This window comes from Elephantulus edwardii, unplaced genomic scaffold (assembly GCF_000299155.1).
Source record: "Elephantulus edwardii isolate Elephantulus edwardi_28Jun2011 unplaced genomic scaffold, EleEdw1.0 scaffold00081, whole genome shotgun sequence".
Classification (NCBI taxonomy): Eukaryota; Metazoa; Chordata; class Mammalia; order Macroscelidea; family Macroscelididae; genus Elephantulus; species Elephantulus edwardii.
The window spans coordinates 10,960,451-10,984,419 of record NW_006399831.1 but is presented as its reverse complement, the minus strand read 5'-3'; the positions used below and the strand labels follow the sequence as shown (position 1 = coordinate 10,984,419).

The window sequence follows — 23,969 nt, the reverse complement described above, 5'->3', positions numbered from 1 at the left end:
TTTTGTGTGAGTATACCGTCAAATCAGATCTGACTGGTACAGGAGGAGATTGTCCCTCCTTTTCCCGGCAGAGCATCTGGTGGATTCGAACCGTGTACCTCTGGGATTGTAGTTGCAGCTCCTTGCCACTAGGCCACCAGAGCTCCCCAATAATTTAAAAAAAAATTTAAAAATAAAAAGAAGAGTGTCAATGAAGAAGAGGAAGACCCCAAAGAGATGGACTGTCCCAATTAACGGTGGTACAGGAGATGATAAATTAGTTCAGGAACACACAGTCTCAATCAGCTATATACAGCTGTATATAGACTCACTGTTGTTATGTGCCATTTAGTAGAAAACAACCCATAGCTGACCCTCCAGCAAGTTTTCAGAGGCAGTAAATCACATGGGAGAAGAATGCTCATCATTCTCCTATGGAGTAGTGGATTCACCAGAGCTCCTTAGACAGGGTCACTATGAAATCAATTCAGTGACACCAACAACAACGGTATCAAAATAGAGGCATAGTGTCAGACATCTCTCCTTCATTTTGATAAAAAATAAACACATGCAACTATACCTTCAAGTACTCCCATGGCTAGGAATCGTCCGTAGAACAACTCTACCATCGGGTTCTTTGGTTTTTCTTCATCCCTAAAACATATTAAAAAATAGAAATGTAGGTTTAATTTTTAGATTTATAAATAATATGCATATATTAAAAGAACTAAAAGATACAATGATAATTTTATGAATCAGTGGTCATGACACTTGTAGGTTCTACAACCGACAGTATTACCACAGGCAAGTTGATTTATTATTTCTTATTTATAAACCATAACACTAGGTGATGATTTGACTCACAGATTTTGTGGAATACTCCTCAAAGAGTACTAAGAATGTGTACTCAATAATTTTTCTTTATTATCATTATAAATGTCAATCTCATAATTTTGAGTATGAATCTGTATAAAACATACTTAACTGAACTTGTTGAGAAAGGGAAAAATCCATTCTTTATCTGAAATTGTTGCTATAAAATTTCAATGTTTCACTTCCTTTTTTTACACAGAAGAGTGCACACCACCCCCAACTGAAAGCACCACTAGAGAAGGCCTGCTCTGTTGCTTAATGAGGATTTTACATGTTTCAACACTAAATACTTAGAACCCTGATGGCCACTATTTCATTTAATCCTTAGTGCTAACCAAAGGGTTTCTGTTCATCTTCTACTTTTGGATATATGGAAAGGAAAATTTCCTACTCAGTCAAGAAAGAAAGAGCTCTCAAATGTCAATGACTCAAGATAGTTGGGGGGACGACCAAACACCCCTCATTTTCTTTGTCCTCTCATATATTGTAGACATAAATCATAACTAATTTCTTAAGAAATTTCTTCCAACTGAATTTAAAATTCAGAATTTGTGGGCTAAAAGCAATTGACCCTTGACCCTTAAGGACTGGAAGCTTGGCAAAAATGAAACCAAGACAACTTTCTCTATTATACTTACCAGAGTTTCTGTCACCATTTTCAGCAACCCTGATTTGTGTCTGAACTGCACTAATCACTAAGCTTTAGAAATAATTTATATTTTTTTAAAAATTTTTTATAATGTGAAATAATAAAGTTTGTCAAATAGCGAAAGGTTTGAAATTTTGCTATTCTTTCTGTATTTTAAGGAGATAGTGTTAATCATGGAGGTCCTGTTGCTGTGAAGCTGCACTCTTCCACAGTCTTGTCAAAAACCATAATGGCTTCCCATTATGTACAATGTTTGGATGAGCTTCCAGATAGATTTATGCTGGGAATCAGGAGTGGCATCAACTTCCTAAACCGGATGCCTCTAGAAACTCTTAAAAACTCTCTAAACTCTCTAAACCCTATAAATGTACAGAAATTATTTTAGTTACAGAACAGAGTGCACGTCTTGGGTGCAAAACTTACTCTCAATTGTATTTGACTTGACCACTGCTAAATGAAACTAGTGCTGTTATATCTGGAGGAACACTATTCCACTTTGTACATCACTCTTTGTCAATGTGCAGAACGAAGTAACCTGAGTTTGCTGTGATGCTGAAGCCTGTACCATTGGGATATCAAATACCATAATGGTTTCCCCAATGTAGACAGTGTTTGGTGGAGCTCCCAGTTGTAAAACAGGTTTTGAAGCAGAAGTGGCATCCACTTCCTAAACCACATGCCTCTGGAAACTCTATGAACTTGGAATTGATGATAGTTATGGAAAGGCATTAGGCCTTTTGTTCATAGAGTCACTATGAGTCATGCTTGACTCAATGGCAATCAACAACAACAACTTTAAAATGAAAGAATATAAAATTCAACACCTAAAGCACTACAGAAACTACACTCAAACAAAAGAGAAGAGGCTTCAGTTGCAGAATCCCTGGTCTATTCAGGTATAGAAATGACATTAGTATCCCTGAGGCTTACAACAATAACTCTTGGAATAATTTCTCTTTTCATTAAATTACAAGAAAAGTGAACTTTTGGTCTACTTTAAACATGATCGTAGAACATCAAGGGGATGCAATTTATGAAATTAACTCTTGTCTTGGAAATTTGGTAATAAAAAGAGTCTCATTAAAGTCTTCAAACAACCTCTGCTGTTAACATTTAGCATTAGAATAATGCCACTTTAATCTTTTACCAGATAATACAATAATGATAATTATTAAACAATTAAACTAGGTCTTTAAAAAAAAACAGAAAAAAGAGAATTTTAGATACTGGATGTGCAGTATCCAGAAATAAATGGTAACTACTACAGGTCACAACCTTGTGGTACTAAAGTCTAAAATTTCCACTTATGCTTCAAAAAGACATTTTAATGGGGTTGTTGTTGTTGTATACCATCGAGTTGGAAGCGACCCATAGCTGACTGTATGGTGGGTTTTCAGAGGCAGTTAATTACATGAGAGGAAATGACCATCTCTCTCCCCTGGAGCAGCTGGTGGATTCAAATTGCATGCCTTGAGATTTCAATACAGCTTCTTGTCACTCAGCCACCAGAGCTTTAATTGTGTAAAAGGTTCATAATAAGGGAGTGGCTTCATGAGAGTAGAAGCAGAATCACCCTGACCGTGTACCAGTGTCCTACTTTACAGAGGTTAGTCATGCACTGTAAATAATCTGTCTAAATGGTTAAATCCAAGTAGTACACAATAAAAAGCAGGAAGCATTGAGAATTGACTTCATAGTTGTGTTCTCATATTTCCACATGAAAGAACTTCTTCATAATTAACACTTCTACTCTCTGTCTCTACTAGTCACCTGTTCCTACTCATAGAAATGACTGCTGAATCTAAGCAAAAAACTGTGGATTAAACCTCCTGGGGCTCATTATTAACATATTTCTGAATAGATACCGATATAGTAAAAGCTTAGTGCTTGTATGCAGTGTCCATGGTCACAAATTACAAATATCTTATTAACAACATAAATAGCACTTAAGTTCCCATAAGTATATCTTGTTTCATTTTTCAATATGCTATACTAGAGGAAATCAAAATTTTTCTAAAATTTCATCATGAAATGTCAAGTTAACTTACGTTTCCTCTTCAGCTTTCATTTGAAAGGCATCTTCTAACCAGTCCAATAATTTGTGTGTAAATTCACTTACATCTTGCTGTGGGAGGAAAAAAGTTTTGTTGTGATTTGTGCCTACTTATAAACATACTAAAGGTCACAACAAGAAAACTGTACCCTGTCATTTAAATTATAATTACTAATCTGCACAAAGGTTATTATATCACATGCTTCACATTAATACAAGATACTTCTATAACTCTATAAAATCAAGAAAAATAAAGATATGCTCATCATCATTGTTATTGAGCTTTACTTTAGAAAAACACTGTAATTCAAACTTAAAAATAGCATTTAAAAAAATAAAAAGAGCTGTCTCCCAAAAGGGAACTCTAATCTTTCTAAAGTGAAAGATCCCCATTATTAAAGAGTTCTTCTTATATTTAACTAACTCAAGAACTAGAAAATAAAGTGAAAGTAACGTCCTAAAAAATACAACCAACTAAAAATAATTAAGTGGAAAATCTAGCAGAAAAAAGTTTGATAAAGGGAATAGATAAAACATACATTGAGCCATGGAGATATTAAGTTATAAAAAAGAGATCCATCTTCTTAATAAATATGTGCTTAACTTGCTATTATGGATTTAATTGTTTCCCCTAAAAATATATATCTGGAAGTCTTAAATCCTAAAATCCACAAATGCTACTTTATTTGAAAGTAGGACCTTTGCAGAGAAAGTTTATAAAGTAGAGACAAAGTTATTAAGGTGGCCCTTAAACCATATCACTAGTAAGTATAAGAGATGAGACATAGAAACACAGATACACAAAGAATGACACGCTCCAATGAACACAGTAGATGAGTCACATGAAAAACTACAGTATGCCAAAGGTTTCTAGAGTATCAGAACTTTAAAAAAAAAAGGGGGGGTATGGAATAGATTCTCCCTTAAAACACGCAGAAACAGCACGGCATGCCAAATTGTGGCAAAATAAATTTCTGTAGTTTTTAACCAACCAGCTGATGACAATGTTAGAGGTAGATACAAAGGAAATACATTCATATACTCAAATAAAAATATTTTAAAATGAACTTATAAACTAAAATTCAACCTTATACTACATGCCAAAGATAAAATTACAATGTAAAAACATGAAAAGATAAAAATAAAAGGACAAGTGGGATATACTAGAAAACCTGAAATAGCATAGCAGCATTTGACGCTATCAGACAAAGTATGATGCTTATATCATCAGTTAAAATTCACAATGAAGGTTTAACAGTTGTGAATATTTATAAACCAAATAATATAGTCAAAAGGGAGATCTAGTGACCTAGTGGAACCTATATAAAAAAAGAATAGGAAATCCAAGAAAAAACACATAGATTCAATAAATCTAAGAGCCTTTAACAAACTATTCTCAAGATACAAAAGGTAAAGCAGACAAAAACAAGTAAGCACAATAAATACTGGGATCAATAAAATAAGGTAGATTTCATATATCCAAATACATTATAGCATCATATCATATTAGAGGCAATACCTTCTATTCAAGCATACAAATGTAAAATTCAAATTGACCATGTATTAAAATCAAACCAAAGTCATTGCCATCAATCCAATATTGACTTACAGTGACCTGCCCCATGGGGTTTTCAAAGTTGTATGTTTGTATAAAGGGAACACTAACTAGTAGCACAGCCTGTAGGGAACTGCACTGTAAAATTAAAACCTATTGTGTATGTATCTCTGGCAGTTCAAATGTACAGCTTTGGAAACAAATGACAGCTCAGCTATGAGTTGGTTCTGACTCAATGGCAATGAGAGACAGAGAGTGAGTGACAGTGACTGGTTATGGAAGTAGAGTGACATTTTTTTTTCTTTGAGGAGAGAGTTAAAACTGTTGGCCTTTTGGTTAACATTGAGCTCTTAACCAATATGCCACCAAGATCCCCTTATAAAGTAATGTGTTGTTGTTGGGTGCCTTAGAGTTGGAACCAACTCATAGCTAACCGTCCAGTGGGTTTTCAGAGGCAGTAAACTGCACTGGAAAAAACTGCCCATTCTTTTCTCACAGAGCAACTGGTAGATTTGAACCTCATGCCTTTGGGATTGTAGCATGCCTTCTTACCACTAGGCCACTTTACACAAATATCAGAAAACTCCAATAGTTAAAATATTATAAGCAATATTTTCTAATCACAATGCAACATTTTCTAATCATAACTAGAATAAAATCAATCAAAATGTCTTCACTGTTCCACTTTGTTTCTTTTATTCCCTGCTACTCTTTTTCCCTCTTGTTTTCTTCATTCATTTCTCTGATGTCTCATGTTAAATGTGCAAATGATAATTTATAAACATTTTCTATTAATAAAATATATTTTATGGAAAAATATCCACTGTATTTTTTATGAAATAGAAAAGCACCATAATAGCATTATGTAAACAATGTAAAATAAATAACAAAGTCAACATTAAACTCTTCATAAAGTAGGATAGTTATCTATATCTATATACAAATATATGTGTAGATTTTGAAATTATTCGGTAAAAGAACTAAGGCATATCAAAACCATATGTAATCTATAAACACTGGATTACTATACATTTGTGAAGAGTTTTAACTATGTAAATAAGTTTAGTTTAATTTAATGTTTGTATTCTATACTTATGTTTGCAATTATTAATTATAAACTATATAACTAAGTCCTGAGATATAGTTTCCTTTATAATAAAACTTTAAACATCATTATTCCTTCTTAAAAATGTATTCCTCTAAATATACAATGTTTTTTAAGTGATTCCTGGTTATTTTAAAGTTTAAGACAACGTGCTGTTTTTTCCCAAGAGAATAATCAAACACAATATTTAAATACATTGTTCTCTAAGAAAAATATAAGCCTGCTTTGAATGCCTGCCTTTGTAAGATGCCGACAGTGATGCTTACACTGAAGTGAAGGTCATTTTTAATAAAGCTGAATAATCACATCTTAAAATGTATCACTGAAAATGTGCACTAGGAATAATTAAACTAAACAAAATGCAGAATGGTTATTAAGCAAGTAAATACAACAAACCTACCTGCTGAGAGTCATTTGATTTAAAAGCATCCTTAAGAATTTCAACTGCTCGTGATGGATCAACATATTTCCTTTTTGTTCCAACAAGAAGTGCAAACAGATATCGAAGTTCACGCATAAAAGGCAAATTCCGATGCTCCTGTTAAAAAACAAACAGACAAAACCTAAGTGAAAGTTCTAAAAGGTGCTGGTAAAAAGATATTTTGAATTTACACAAGTGCACAAGTGTTAAGTACGCATATTAATAATATATTCAACAATCATCCATCATAAATTAAGAACAAGATTTGATTTAGTGTGACACAAAACATTCAAGTAATCTGGAATAAAAATAGCTGAGGAACAAAAAACAACAAACCTGACACTAAGCTCACAATTTCAGGATAAGTGCCATATATTCATAGCAAACCATGAAGAACTTCTGTATATGCTATTTACTCAGGCAGCAAAAGGATCCTCTTTCAAGTCTGTTTATTATAATAATTCCATTCAGCAAAGTCCAGCTGTTACTGATGACAACAACAATAATAACTTTCAGTAAGTGCTTATTGTGTGCCAGGCACTGCTCGAAGTACTTTATCTCAATAAACCCATTTAAGAACATTTCTACTCTTCCATGTAGTCTTTCCAGATACCTTCAAGTCAATGATTCCTTTAAATTCTACACCTATTGAAAGAAAAACTCTTACTTGAACAATTCATTGCCAAACATCACTGTAGGAGGTGACATGAAACTAGTTATTATATCACCCTTTTACTTCCATTTGAAATCTTATTTACTGTGCATTGTTTCTCAAGAAGGCTGTAGACTTCAGGGATAAGAATTACATACTTCTTCAACAACTTTTTAGTATACAAAGTAGACAATTCTAAAGGATGAGAAACTGAACTTTGCAGAAAGAATAAACCCATAAACTCACCAATGCCATTACTCAGTTTCTTTTAAAACAAATAAGAAATTTAAAAAATGTAATTCATATACCTAGTGAAGTATTTTGTGGAAAAATATCAGATAAGAATGTCTTAGAGTTATTTTATTGCTCTTGCAATAAAAAAATATTAGCAGATAAAGTATACATATACTATTTAAATGAAAAAAAACTTCCACATTTACATAGTTGATATTTTTAACATTGTACATACTATGAAATTATTAAAGTGTGTATGTACATGTCTGTGTATATCTGTATACTTACTGCCCAGACAATATAATTAGAAGCCTAAAGCAATGAATGGAAGGGAATAAAACTAGATGCCAATATTTTGCCTAAAATGTAACAATTACATCAATCACAAAGTGTACTAACCAAATTTGACAGAATACTGTTGAGGTTATCTACCGTCTAGTTGGAACTGACTCAGCTGACCCTCCAGTGGGTTGTCAGAGGCAGTAAGAAGAGTACAGAATATCCCATGGACTGCCAAAAAAACAAACAGATATGTCTTGGACAAAGTGCAGCCACAGTGCCCCTTGGAGGCAAAGACGAAAAGGCTTCATTTCACATACTTTGGACGTGTTGATAGGAGAGGCTATTCCTTGGAAATAGATACCATGTTTGGAAAAATATAGGTTTAATGAAAGAGAAAAAGACCCTCACTCAACGAGATGGAATGACACAATGACTGCAAAAATAGACTCAAGTATATCAGAAATGATGAGGATGTCAAAGGATAGGTCAGGATTCAGAGCTGTTGTTCAAAGAATAGCTATAAGTCATACTTGACCCAAAGGCACCTAACAACAACTACACAGGAGGAGATTGCCAATCTTTTTCCCATGGAGGAGTTGGTGGATTTGAACTGTATGTATGCCTTTAGGTTTGCAGTGTTAACACTTTATCATTAAGCTACCAGAGCTCCTTGACATACTATCATGTTCTAGAAACATGGATTTTATTTTATTTAGCATAATAATAAATTCCTTATAAAAGTAAAGATGAAAATGGGAATTTTTAATATTAATTAAATTAATTAAGTAATTTTAATATTAATTCATCTTTCTCTGGTATATCCTATTCTCTTCACCAACTGTTCTATATAAATAAATTAGCACAAAGTATAAATATTCAATTTACAAATGATATCTAAAAATATCCTTAAGTTTCTAAGATCAATCTATTCATTATTACTGTAAATATAAATAATTTTCACTGTTTCTAGCAAATGAACAAGTATCTAAGTAGTAACTTTGAAAATTAACTAAAGTTCTTCTGAAAAGCTCAGAAAAAAAATGAAATGCTTTAATATAAAAAAACACCAACCAGTTTTGCATTCAATCAATTATAAAGCCATGGAAAAGTTAATTTCCCAACACAAAACAAAATTACAATTATTCCTCTTTTATCAATAAACACAGTTACCGTTCCAAACACATGGCTGTTTATATGAAGCAAAATATATGTTTATGTTAAGCAAAAATTTAGCAACTAAATTCTCCTCAGAATCCAGGAGTAATTTTGGAAGTAGCCCCATAGTGCTGCTGCTTTTGTCCATAGCTTGTTGATCTCAGAACCATGACTTCTATACTTCTGTTAGTTGGCTTATGCCATTTCAACCCACAAAGCAAGATTTGCAGAAGTCATGAGGAGTCTGCTCAAAACTTACCCAGGTAGGGTTTTTGCTCTCCACAGAAACATTTATCTGTCTAGGACTGCTACCAATTTGCCAGAGTATCCCCAATCCTAGAAAGAGCAGATTTCAGGGCTGCAGTTAAGTGGCTGCAGAATACCCTGTGTGCACTTAATTTTACAGTGTGAACCAATCTCTACACATCAACTTAAGAGAACATTTTCATGTTATGAACAATTTTATGTAAAATTGCACAAGATATTTTTAAATACATTGGTTTTCTCTTTTTTCAGAATGGAAGTTGGAAAATCCATCAAACCTTTATTTTGAGAGGCATTTACATATGCCGGCTCTTTCACTACAAGAAACAAACTTCTCCAGAAAGATAATGAAGATTGATTGGGTTTCTCTATTGTGTAGTAAGTAGTATTCTGAAATCCCAAGAGTATGAAATTCAAATCCACCAGTTGCTAGAGAGGAGGATGAGAAATCTCCTCCTTTAAAATTTACTCCCTCTGATCACCCACTAGTGGGTCAGCCATGAGTCAGTTCCAACTCGATGACACAATTTGACCCCAAAACTATCTAAAGTATTCTTGTTGTTTTGGATATTTTTTCTTAACATTTTATTTTGATGCTTAAAACATCAAAACGTACAATTCTATTTTACAATTTTTTTTCTTTTTGTAATACTACAAAACTGAAATTTTCCATCACTTTGCAGATTAAACTAAACGAAAGCTTTGAAAAGGGAGTTCTAGTGGCTTGGTGCTAGGGAATTGTGCTGCCAACTGAAAAGTCACATGGTTCAAATCTACCAGCTGCTAAACAGGACAAAAAGTGGCAATTATCTCACATGCAAATTCCTGAAAATCTTCTGGAGGGTGAGCTACAATTCAGTTCTGATTCCACATTACACAACAACAGAACTTTGAAAAGCACTAAATTTCAGATATATGGGGAAAAAAAAGGTTGGACTATATAATTTGACATAATAATTCTAAATGTAAGGCAAATTTTACCTACAATTCAATGACAGTAAAAGGATAATTAATTGTCATTAACTCATTACAGTATAGGAAAGTGAAAGTCAAAGATGCTGCATGGAAAACTGCAATTCCTGAAGAGGTTTTCTGTGAGATGGAAATACTGTCAAGTGATCTTGGTTTCCTTTCATAAAATTTACATATAACTGCTTGAAACTTTAATATGGCTTGAGGATTTCCTAAAAGGTCAGTTATAAATCAAGTTATATGCTCAGTTGTTTGCATTATAAATATTTCAAATGTTTGAAGACCAAGAGTATAGTGTCAAAGATTTATTGTTCAAAATGGCTTTCCTAGCTCTAAGTTTAAATGGGGACATGAGAATAAAATGCGCTTGTCTATTCACAAGGGATTGGCTAGTTTTAGACTGATCAGATTCTGCAGTAGACACTGGGAATCTCACCATCCAGAACAAAGCAGCAGAAAACAGAGTCCACATCCTTTAGAGCCAGATTCCTGTGCCGCTCAGACCAGGGCCTACAGGAGCAGCAGTAGCACAGAACCAAAGACTTGGCATAAAACAGAGCTGACCTTAGGATTACTACCTCACAGAACCAGAGCTAGAAGCCTTTGCCCAGGTTTGTTGGACTGGGGAGGACAGCCATAATTGGCAGGACTAACAACTTTGTAACACCCCCTAAAGCTATGAGGTTAAAGGTTGAAGTGTTTACAAGCACATGCAATCAACTGTCTTACTGAATGACAGCAACCTGTTAACATCCTAAATTACAGCATTCTGACTTCCTTAATTAACTAACGGTTCTATATAGTCTATGAGCAATTACAATGGATTTTGGACCTAGTAGAGCAGCAGAATCAGGTTGGAATTAGTAAGAAAGTGGTGCAAGAGTGTGGGGGACACATCTGACCTCATGAGCATTTATTTTGTGCTGTGGATGATGATGATCAAGGCAGTTCCCCTTGTGGAGTTATTACAAGTCTAGGAGACCCTGCCATCCCCATGCTGCCCTTGCTCTTTTCAAAAAGGGTTTTTTAAAAGTATATTTTGAAGGAAATTTAGCAATGTATCACTAAGAAGGGGACACTGCATGATCCAAAATCGGGAAGGGTGTATGCTAGAGATGTATCCTACCTCCATACTGCTGAACAGATAGTCAGGGAGGCTGGGCTCTATGAGGAGAAATATGGCATCAGGAGTGGAGGAAGACTCATCAATAACCTGTGTTATGCAGAAGACACAATCTTGCTTGCTCAAACAGTAGGACCTAAAGCACTTGCTGTAGAAGTTCAAGGAGTGCAGACTTCAATATGGATTTAAAGCTCAACATCAAGAAAAGATTCTCACCTCTGGGCTACCTGACAACATCATTATAATAGTGAAGAGATTGAGACTGTAAACAGCTTTTCTTTGCTTAGCTCCATAATCAACACTTTTCATACCAGCCGCCAAGAATCAAGAGATGAACTGCACTGGGAAAATCAGCTGACAAGGACTTCTCCAGAGTTCTGAAGAGCAACGACTTCAGTCTGGAGACTAAAGTGCGCCATAGTCTCCCCAATTGCTTGTTACGTGTCAGAGAGCTGGACAATGACTATGGATGATAGAAAGAGAATTTCCTTTGAGCTGTGGTGCTGGAGAATAGCTGAATATACCATGGAGTGCCAGGAGAACAAACAAGTTCATACTAGAGAGGGTAAACCAGGCTGTTCCTTGGAGGCAAGGATTCTGTGACTTCATCTGACATACACCCGGACATGTTCCAAGGAGGGATCAGTACTTGGAGAGCATCATCATGCTTGGAAGGGTGGAGGGATGGAATAAGAGAGGAAGACTATCAATGAGATGGATTGATTCAGTGACTGGGATAATGAGAGCAGATATGTCAAAGACAGTACAGTAATGGCACACGATAGAGCAGGTTTCAAGGCTATTGTACATAGGGTCACAATGAGTTGCAAGTGACTCAACAACACATAACATCATCATTATCATCATCACTGAGACTGACCACAAAGTTGTATATTATATTGAAACTTAAAAGTTTAACATCATTATCTTTATTACTTTAATATTGTAGGTGTTTATACAATCATAAAAGCACTATAATTAAGCATTTCATCATAATTATGTTTCGATTAGTATGAATTACTGCATGGAAATCAGGTCAATTGTTTAAAAAGCTAAGAGAAATATAATTAACAACAGAAGTACTGATGCCTTTGAGTCATGTTGGAGAAGTGTAGTGAATATTACATTGACTACCAAAAGAACAGAGAGGTCTTAGACAAAGAGTAGCTAGATTGTTCCTTAGAGGCAAGGATGGTGACGTTTCACCTCATATACTTTGGGCATGTTGTTAGTAGGGATTATTTCTTGTAAAGGGACATTACACTAGGAAAGTTAGAGGGTCAGTAAAAGAGAAGATGACCGACCCTCAATGAGATGGATTGACACAGTAATGGCAGCAATGAGCTCAAAGACATCAGAGATAATGAGGATGGTTCAGGATAATGAGGAAGTTCAGATCTGTTGTTCATATGGTCTCGATAAGTTATACTTGATTCAATGACAACTAACAACAAAAACAAAACTTAATAAGGCCAAAGACAGGTGATTTTAATCTAATGCCCTCAGGCCTAGTTTTAATTGTTTGTGTAAAACATTCTTCTAAGTGATATAGCAATGGTCTGTCAATTTGCTGTACAGAGGTAACTTGTGGTTGCTGTAATGCTAAAAACTGTGACACTGATGTGTCGAATGTGATAATGGTTACCCACTACAGACAGTGTTTGGAGCTCCCAGATTAAAACAGGCTTGGAAGCAGAAGTGGCATCCACTTCTGATACAGACTGTCTCCGAAAATTCTATGAACTTAGAGAAACAACGAAAGTTATACAAGTGTTCAGGTCTTTCCTTCATAGGGTCACTATGAGTCATCTACAACTCAGTAACACTTAACAACAACAACAACAGCAGCACTTAATATGTACAGGACTTTACAGGTCTTACTCATTTAATTCTCACAGCAACTCTATAAAATAATTACTATCCCAGAACACTTATACCTAGACCAAGAAGTCTTGTCTGAACAGCGCAAGGGAATACTGCATGTCAAGAATATATCCTTTCTCCACACTATTCAATTTATATGCTGAAAAGATCATTTGAGAAGATGGACTTGATGATGAAAAATGTAATAGGATCAGAAGAGGACTCATGAACAACCTGTCATATGCAGATGACAAGGCCTGTGATATGCAAATGCAATAGATACACAGTCCTCCTTGCCAAAAGTGAGGAGGAATAAACACATTTCCTGCAGAACAGTTTTTAATATGGATTTAATCTCAAGATCAAGAAAATAAAAATGCTCTCCACCAGCCGACAGGCAGCATCATGACAGATGGAGGAAGTACTGAAATTGTCAATAATTTCATCTTACTTACATCCACAACACCCTTGGCAACAGCAGTCAGGAGATCAAAAGAGGAGTTGCACTGTGAAAATATGCTGCCAAGGACCTTTTCAAGGTCTTTGCCATAAAAATAGTCTTTGCTCTAAAGAGCAATGATGTAGATACTAAGGTATGGACAATGTATAAAGTCACAGAAGAATTATTAATGCCTTTTAGTTGTGGTATTGGAGAAGAGTATTGACTATACCATAGACTCCAGAGAACAGGTTTGTCCCTGAAAAAATGAAACCAGAGTATTCTTTGAAGGCAAGGATTGTGAAACTCTCATACTTTGGGCATGCTGTGAGGAAGTCAGTACTTAGAAAAATAATGCTTGGAAAGGTAGTGGGTTAGCATAAGAAAGGAAGATCCTTAATGAGATGGGTTGACACAGTGACTAGAACAATAAAGTCAAGTGTGCTGGACATAGTAAAGTTGGCTCAGGATAGGGCAAGATGCCAAATTATTGTGCATAGGGTTACTATGAGTCAGAGCTGACTCAACGGCACCTAATAACAGTAGCACAATGTCTTTACTTGACAGATAAGAAAACACTGGTTTTTTTTAGGTGCTGTTGAGTATGACTCATAGTGACCCTATGAACAAAATATCTGAACCCTATTCTATCCCGTGCCATCCTCACACTTCCTGACACACAAGAGCCCATTGCAGCAGTCATCATATCAATTCACCTGGTTGAAAGTCGTTCTCTCCTTCACCGAAACTCCACCCTTCCCAGCATTACTTCCTTCTCCAAGAAAGAGCCCCTCAAACTGACATCATTACTTCTCAACAATTGGAAGAGGTCCCTAAGGGCAGATTTTCCAGTGCAATGTATCTTCCTCCTTCCCTGATTGCTGGTACCAAGGGTGTTAATTGTGCATCAAAGGAAAATAAAGCTGTTTTTGCTAACATTTCTTCAATGTCTAAGTAAATTTCTGTGTCATTTTACTTAAAAGTAATTTTTTCTTTATTTTTAATACATGTATGAGTAATGATTACAAAAAAAGTGATTGGACAATGACTAGGGAGGATAAAAGGAGAATTGACGCCTTTGAGCTATGGTGCTGGAGAAGAGTATTGAATGTACCATGGACTGCCAAGAAAACAAACAGATTCATCCTACAGAGGGTTAAACCAGGCTGTTCCTTGGAGGCAAGAATTCTGGGGCTTCGTTTGACATACTTTGGACATGTTGTAAGGAGAGACAGGTCTTTAGAGAGGGACATCATGCTGGGTAGAGTAGAGGGACAGCATAGGAGGGGAAGACCCTCTATGAGGTGGATTGATTCAGTGACTGGGGTAATAGGGATGGGTGTGTCCGAGGCAATGAGATTGGCACAGGATCGAGCACGGTTTAGGGCTGTTGTACATAGGGTCTCTATGAGTCGCAAACAACTCGACGGCACATAACAACAAAAACGAGTAATGATGTCACTTTGAGGACTAAGGTTCATCTGAGTTAGGCCATAGTCTTACCAACTACTTGGTATGCATCTGGGAGCTTAACAATGAATAAGGATGCCAGAAAAAGAATTAATGCCTTTGAGTTATGGTGCTGGAGAAGAACCCTGAACATCCCATGGAAAACCAAGAAAACAAAGAGATATGTCTGAGAGCAGGTATAGCCAGAGTGCTCTTTGGAGGCAAGAATGAGGAGGCTTTACCTCACATACTTTGGGTATGTTGCTGATGTTGCTATGTGCTATCAAGTCACCTATGACTCACAGTGACCCTAAGTACAACAGCTCTGAAGCCTGCTCTGTCCTTAGCCAGTCTCACTGACTCCGATACACCGACTCCTATTGTCCTAGTTACTGTATCAATCCGTCTCATCGGGGTCTTCCTCTCCTGCATTGTCCCTCCACCCTTCCGAACATGATGTCCTTCTACAATGATCAGTCCCTAGGAGGGGCTGTTCCTTGGAGATGGACACAATGCTGGAAAATGTGACGGGTTCACAACACGGCGACTGTTACAATAGGCTCTTGAGTGCCAAGAACTGTGAGGATGGCACAGAATAAAACAGGGTTCAGATCTTTTGTCCCTAAGGTTGCTATAAGTCATACTCGATTCGAGGGCACCTAACAACAACATGTATAAGATTACACATATGTAGGTTATACGTAAATTAACACAAATGTACATATAACTTACAGAACAAATTTTTTAAAGTAAATTTTTCTTTATTTTTCATATATGTATGGATGTATAAACTCACTTATCTGTAAGTTACAGATAGGGAAGTCTGTTAGCCTAGTGGTAAGGAGTTACACTGTCAACCCAAGGGCACCAGGTTTGAATACACCAGCTGCTCCATAAGAGAAAAATGAGTAATTTCCTTCCAAGTGATTTACAGCCTCTAAAACCCACTAGAGAACCAGCTATGTTCTTTCCATTTAATGACACAGAACAACAAGATATATGTAATATTTCCAACCTCCAAAGAAAAAGATTTATTAAAATAGTATTAATAGAAGATAATAACAGTGAAAACAAAAAAGCATTTGACTTGTATAATCACTCATGACAGAATAGTCACAACAAAGACGATTCACAAGTCAGTGACTAACTTTATAAAGATAACTAGAGCAAAACTCATTTTTAAAGGTCTCATCTAGAAAATAAATTTTTGGAAAATTCTATTTCTATATAATTTTCCTAAAGACAATTCAGGAAAGACCTTGAAATAAAACTTATGAAATTTGACAAACAAAAACCAAAGAAACAAAGTTTCAAAATACCAGTAAAATAGCATATACAAAAAGGAAGTATTAACCTGACACACAGATAAAGAAAAACATGAATTTTCTTAGTATAGTTTAATGTATTGATAAATAGAAAATTACTGCAGCATTTGAGATTAATATGACATTAAATTGAGATTTTTTGAGACATATGTCCACAAAGCAATTATAGATAAGAGAATATAAACAATATTTATCTTTTATTTTAAAATTTTATATTGTACCTTTTGGTTTCGTGGTAAATCTTGAGCATTGGATGGAGGCTTATAATTGAGGACTAATCTTCTAAATTCCAAAAGATTGAATAAAGACTGAAAAATAATAACAAAAATTTAAGACATTCTAAAAGGGAAATCCCTTTTAAGAGAACTGTGAAATCACAACTAGTCTCAGGGACTTATTTTTTTACTTTGAGATAAAATTGTTAAAATTAACACACAAGAGCCTATTTCCTTTTCCAAATAAAAAGTCACATTTATTGATTTGATATACATTTTTTGTTGTTGTTGTTGTTGTTTAATGCCGTCGAGACGTAGACGACTCATAGCGACCCTATGAACGAACAGCCTGAGCACTGTTCGTACATAGAGTTTCCAGAGGCAAGCCATTTTGGAAGTGGATGCCGTATTAGCAATATTTATTGTATTATAAATCACAAAATTATACCAACTTTTAAAAAGTACTTACTAATTCTCTGATCTTTGTAGTGCTATGTAATTAACTAGCAGTTTCCTCAAAATAAAAAGCATCAAGTCTAGAACACTGTAGATACATGATATTTACCCAACAGTTAGTGTCATTAATTATACAAAAATATATGATCTGGCAAAGTAATTGCAATCATTAAGTATAAACCCAGAAGTAAAGGCAATAAAGAAAAAAAAGCAAAACAAAACAAAAACCCCATATGCCAGCGTTCATTGTCCACTTCTCACAGGAAATAAAAAGGTCAATATGACCCTCAACAAATAATGACTGAACGAAATCTGGTTTATACATAAACTAAATCACTACTCAGTCATAAAGAGAAATTAAGTCCTGATAGATGCCACAACATGAAAAATCTTTTAAAATAGCTGAGCAAATAAGTTAGCCATAAAAGCTAAATTAAAAAAAAAAAAGTTAAATTTTCCCTCTTCTATATGAAATATGCAAATATATAGAAATTAGCAATTATTAGTGGCTACCAGGGAGCTCTGGTGACTCAATAGTAAGGAGTTGCACTGCCATTTCAAAGGCATGAAGTTTAAATTGACTAGCTTCTTCACAGAAGAAAGATGGGCCAACTTCTCCTGTTCAATTTACAGCCTGTAACAACCCACTGCAGGGTAAGCTACAATTCAGTTCTGACTCAATGGTACATAAAAACACCACCAGTGGTTATCAGAGGTGAGAGGAAAGGGTAAAGTAGAACTTCTGCTTAGGGAATATTAAGGTTATATTAATGATGATGAAATAATTTGTGAAAAGATAATAAGAGTGGTTGTACAACCAGAAGAATGTACTATCACTGAAGTATACATAAAGAAATTGTTGAGATGGCATGTATTTTGTTAGGTATATTTTTAACATAACAATTTTTTAAGAATATATAATATTAAGAAATTTTTTGGTCCAGATGCTGGATAGTCTCACAAAGATAATACAAGCAATGCTTATGCTAAAGGAAACACAAAATCTACACAGGAAACAAACAATAAAATTGTGATCCAAGGATATAGTACTATTGATCTTTCAGAGTATAATGGCAGCAGATGAAAAAGGATTCAGGGGAATCACTTCTGGAACAATGTACTTTAATTCTAGCTTGTAAGCTGTATGCTATGATGATAGAAAATTATAAAATGAAATAGAATACAATAGAAAATATCACAAAGCATCATACACAATGTACCATACAGTACTATTTATAATATTTTCATTGTAGGTATTTTCCATCCCTGTATATTTGTGTATGTAAACCACCTTGCAATATAAATGCAAGGCTTTCTATGATCTACAGTGTATGGGTTTTGAAAATCACAATTCTCTGGTAACTTTCAGAAAAGGTGAGCAGTCACCTAGGTAATATAGCTAGATTCTTAATCCACAGGAAAACAAAATTGTTTAGTAGCTGAATGCAAAGAAAACAGGCTACCATATTTAAAAAAAAAAAAAAAAAGTAAAGAAAGACAGACAGCTATATGTAGAAAGAATTACTTCCATTTATCTGTTTAGCAAATTCTGAACCCACTAGTTGCTCTGCTGGAGGAAGATGCAGCAGTTTGCTTACATAAAAGATGCTTCAGGGAGCAGTTCTACCTTGTCCTACAAGGTCAATAATGAGTTGCAAACACACCTTAATGGTAACATCATTGTTGTTATTGTTGCTGAATACAACGAGTGGTAGGGTTAAAAGGGAAGATTAGAACACTGGGGGCCAGCAGTATTTAAGTAAGAGGAAAAGAAGTTTTGAATGACAAAGACAAAGCAGGAATAGTATGGAGAAAAGAGTATGAGGTTACAGAAGAAAAAATAATAGAAAACAAGAACTTTCAAACATGTCTGTACTGGAAAAAATTGAGGAACTTTAAAACTTCATGCATAAAGGCTGAGCAAAGAGAAAGTAACACCAACGATTCAGATACATGTTTCAAACACACCAAAGTTTTAGTAAAGGTAAAATTGGCCAGTATTAATAGTTGCCATATTCTAAAAAGATAATGATACAAAGATACTCTTTGGATATGTCAATTAAGAAGTCACATTTCAGGCAGATGGTAGAGGAAGAATGCATCTCAGGGTAGAGAAAAACATGTATTATAACAAATTTAAAAAGGAAAGAAAATACTGACCAAACCGAAGAATCTTAATTTGATTTCTATATTCTGAGCTACCTCTGAAGAGAACCTGTGCTATAAGATTACTGTTGTTGTGTGTATCATCGAGTCGGAACCGACCCATAGCTGACCTTCCCATGGGTTTTCAGCGACAGTGAGAGGACACTGCCCATCCTTCTCCCACAGAGCAGCTGGTGGCCTCCAATCAGGGTGCCTTCCGGATTGCAGCACAGTTTCTTGCCACTAGGCCATATAGTAGTGGTAACATATTATTTCAAGTTTTGCCTGACTGAAAATACTTTTTTCATTATTACTGAAGACACTTTTCCTCCCTGTTTTTGTTGATTGCCTTCCAGTCGAGTACGACTCATAGTGACCCTATGAACAAGAGGCCCGAAACCTTTCTATAACTATCAACATATATTAAAATTCGTATAATTTCCAGAGGCATGTTGTTTAGGAAGTGGATGCCACTCCTGCTTCCAATTCTCCTCCCTAGATAAGGAAATCTAAAGGAACAGTCACTTTGGCTCAGTATTTTAAAGATCTTTTTGTCAAGAAGTAAGTAGTCAGCCTTATTTAATCTCCTTTATTAAGGTAGTCGGTTTTTATTTCTGTCTTTACGTATTTTTTTTCTTTAACTATAGCTTTTCGCTGTTTTAATTGGTTATTGCAGCTTTAGGGAAGCTTCACAGAGCAAACTTTTTCTATTCAATCATTCACACACATTTTTGTTTTAGGACATTGATTATGAGCAGTAAGTACTCTTCCTATTTCCTCCTTCTGATTCTTTCTTTAATTCATCTTTCTATCAACACTTTTTGTATCTTCTACTCTTTATACTACATAAATGTTATCCTTTTAATGATTCTTATGGTTGATTATTTTAATGATTGAGTCCTTCCTTTGTGGTACTTTTCAATTTCCGAGCTTGTCTATTACTCACTGAAAGCTGAGCCATAAGGGTGAATTAGCTCCAGTCTAAAAGAGAGATTAAGATCCCAAATAAACTAGTAAATATGGCCATTTTTATAATCTTCAGTTTTGTTCCACATTTTTCTCCAAGTCTATCTATGACCTTCTACTGTGATTTCTTTCAGAGCAACTAGGAGCCATGTATTATGTAGTTCTTCCTCTGTCAGGATTATGAAGGAAGAGGTTCATGAAGTCCATTAGTACTACGGAATAATTGTTTTAATGCATCTTTGATTTTGTTCTCTTCTTTGCTCTGGACAGGAAGAGACCAACAATTCCAACTTAAATTGTCATTAAAACACTTTTAAGGCCCTCACTATTACTCACCAAAGTAGGATTTCTGGTGGCTGAATGGTAAAGAGTTGTGTTGCAAACACAAAGTCACACAGTTCAAATCCACCAGCTGTTGGAAAGTTGGACACTCTCCTCCCATACAATTTACAGCCTCTGAAAATTCGCTGGAGGGTCAGCTACAAATCAGTTCTAACTCAACAGCACATAATAACAGCAAAGTAGGATGAAAAACATTATCTTTAGGGGCTTTGTTATGCCAAGTGACTGTGATGTCTCCCCAAGATGAAGGAATATTTCCAGTGTTTTATTATGGTGTGCCTTGGTTTAGTAGTAGCTCTGGATTGTAGTTAAGGAGTTGTACTGCCAAATCAAATGCTGTCCCTCTCTGGAGAATCAAATGTATCAGCCACTCCGCAGGACTAAGATAGGTAATCTCCTCCTATGTATGATTTAAAATGTCAGAAATCCACAGGAAGGTCAGCTCTGAGTTTGACTGTGCCAAACAAATCAGGGAATATGACCACCTCACTTTTGAGCATTTCACTGTAAAGTCCTGACTTACAGCCAATTCTGACTTTATATCTTGTTTCCTGTGCTTTATTAAATGTGCAGGAAACAATAATTTCTAATGGCAGGGAGAAGGAACAGAAATCAAAGGTAGTTCTCTCCTGTTAAAACTCCATATTGTGAAGTGAGGGCTGAGGGAATCTGAGGGTTGCAATTTCCAGCCTAATTCATAAGACATTAGACCTGTGAGCTTATTAAAATCTTGTCTACACTTTTAAAGTAAATGACCCAATCCCTCTTCCCACTGCTATTATTTCTACCAACTAAAGAAACTTACCTGAATAACAGCACTAAACCAGCAAGTATTGCCAACATTCTTTAGCCCAACAGGAGCTCTGTCCTGCCTTTTTCTATCATAAGGGTTTCGAGAATCCCTCCAAATTTCTGTAGGAGTCCTCTTCAAACATGCTTTATTTTCTGCTATGCTGGCTTCAAGAACTCTTAAACAATAGAGAGAAAATAATGAAAAAGTGATTATTAATTTAAGGCTATCCTATATGCTATATTATATCATAAATTTTAATTTTGATCGCTTATGCTCTGGAGAATCTAGTTGGGAAAGCAACAGTTAATGCTAATTTATTCAGGCAGACATTAGTTTGCTGTAAGAAAACAACTGAAATGCCAATAGTTCAGGGAGTTCAATTAAAAAAGAAACCATTTAAAAACTGCCATGTAATTTAAAGTTGACTAAATTATATCTCAGCAAATATAAAATGGTTATTTTCCTTGGAAACTGATGCAAAGATCCAAACCAAAGCAAAAGTCCGAACACTTCTGAGACAATCCTGACTCATAGCAACTTTACGTGACAGCTGAACTGCCTCCTACAGTTTGTACCGTTGTATGTTTACAGAACCTAATTGCCACATCTTTCTCTTCTGAAGCAGGGCCTGGCAGTGTTTGAATTACTGACTTTCAATTACCAGCCAAGAACTTTAACAGGTGTGCTGCCGGGGCAGTAAAGCATATATTCCACCATTTATTACAATAAACTGTTTTCATTTTATGTAACAAATATTTTGAACTATATGGGAAGAACCAATAATTGAAGAAAAGATACTTTTGTGTCTACATATCATTTTCTTCTATAAAAACAAAAAAGCACACAAACTCGCCAATACTGACTCAATACCAACCCACAGAGACTCTATATGACAGAATAGTCTTATAGGCTTTCCATGATTGCAAAGTGATAGAGACTACTACATCTTTCTCCCATAAAGATGGTGATGTGTTCAAACTGCTAATCCTTCAGTTGGTAGCTAAGAATGTCAAACACTGTGCCACCAGGGTTCCTTCCTCTTCCATAAAATAAAGAAATATAGGAAATTCTAGAGGTCCTTTCAGTTCCAAATATTCATGACTCAATGATAGCTACAGATAATACTTCTGGGTTCACTACTTCACTACAAGTTATGCTTAATATTGTTGAAATAAATAGCTACATATTGGAAGATGTACAGATTATTACCTTTTCAAAAATAAACTAGTTTACAGAATCCTTAAATATACCTGCACATGCCTATTACTGTTACTGTTTAACAATGAAAGTTTTCTTGCTCCTAATAATAAAACAATATATGATGATCAATAATTTCACATATTACTTTGTCTAATTTAACCTCTTTTGTTAAACTACGCAGTTTGTTTTCTGAGGACTATTTCTGAGGGCTATTTATTATTCTAAAACAAAAAAACAAACAAAAAACCACTATGCAGATTATTTTAACCCACTTTGGTTAATTACAAAATGCTCAAAGGTAGGATAGAACATTAGTGCTATTATCAGCAAGTATATCTTTTTCTGCAGAGTCTCCTCACCAGGAAGAAAAAAGCAGAGAATGCAGTACATGTACTTTGAGGCCTATGATTCCTATGTCACTCATCCAGGAGCTTACAGAAGCAGCAGCAGCAGTCACAGCAGAGAACCAGAGACCTAACGTGAGACAGGCTGATCTGGGACAGTCACCCATGGAACCAAAAACAGAAGTCTCTGCCCAAGCTCACTGGAAGACTGAGAGGGAGATGCCTTAATTGGCAGTTTTAAGAGAGATTTGCAATACTGGATGAAAGCTAAAAATCTGACAACGGAAGGCTAAAGGGCCTTGAAGCAAAAGGGCGTTGGAGAAAATTTCAGAAGTTGTTCTGTAAGAAGTTGTATCCTGTTGCCAACCTAAGTTATAACCTGTTAACTTCCCTAATAAACTCCATAATCGTATGATTCTATGTAGTCTGTGCAGCCACAGAAAGCAATTTCTAACCAAGTGGATTGTTACTGAAATTAGTACAAACTGGTGCAGAAGCATAACAGGCATGCTTAACCTTATGGGAATTAGTTTTATGCTACAGATACTATGGATGCTGTTGATAGGGGTAGTCTGCTGTTCTGGAATTAGTAAAGGTCACACTTATACATCCCCACGCTGCCCTGGTACTTTTTACATTTAATGTCAAAAGTAGGATTCAATGCAATGGTTCCAGACTCACAGAAGTGTAGAATGGTGTAAAAGTAAGCAATAAGGGGTTTAAAAGTATAGCTAACATGTTGTTGTTGTTGTTGTTATGTGCCTTCGAGTCGCTTGTGACTCATAGCGACCCTATGTACAACAGCCCTAAACTCTGCTCTATCCTGTGCCAATTGCACTGTCTCTGACACTCCCATGCCAATTACCCCAGTCTTCGAATCAATCCACCTAATAGAGGGCCTTCCTCTCCTGCGCTGTCCCTCCACCCTCCCAAGCATGATGTCCCTCTCTAAGGACAAGTCTCTCCTCACAACATGTCCAAAGTATGTCAGACGGAGCCTCAGAATCCTTGCCTCCAAGGAGCCACCCGGTTTAACCCTTTCCAGAACAAATCTGTTTGTTTTCCTAGCAGTCCATGGTATTCTCAATACTCTTCCCCAGCACCACAGCTCAAAG

General features: G+C 35.6%; 1 protein-coding gene across 1 annotated transcript in view; it reads right to left on the bottom strand.

Annotated features, from left to right (window-relative positions):
- Positions 1 to 23,969, bottom strand: part of USP25 (ubiquitin specific peptidase 25) — a 220,518-nt gene that overhangs the window by 78,593 nt on the left and 117,956 nt on the right. The window contains exons 5-9 of the mRNA XM_006889818.1: positions 21,323 to 21,485; positions 16,615 to 16,701; positions 6,615 to 6,752; positions 3,550 to 3,626; positions 560 to 633 (exon numbers count right to left, since the gene is read on the bottom strand). Of these exons, the coding sequence (XP_006889880.1) occupies positions 560 to 633; positions 3,550 to 3,626; positions 6,615 to 6,752; positions 16,615 to 16,701; positions 21,323 to 21,485 (539 nt within the window). The remainder of the gene's footprint in view (positions 1 to 559; positions 634 to 3,549; positions 3,627 to 6,614; positions 6,753 to 16,614; positions 16,702 to 21,322; positions 21,486 to 23,969) is intronic.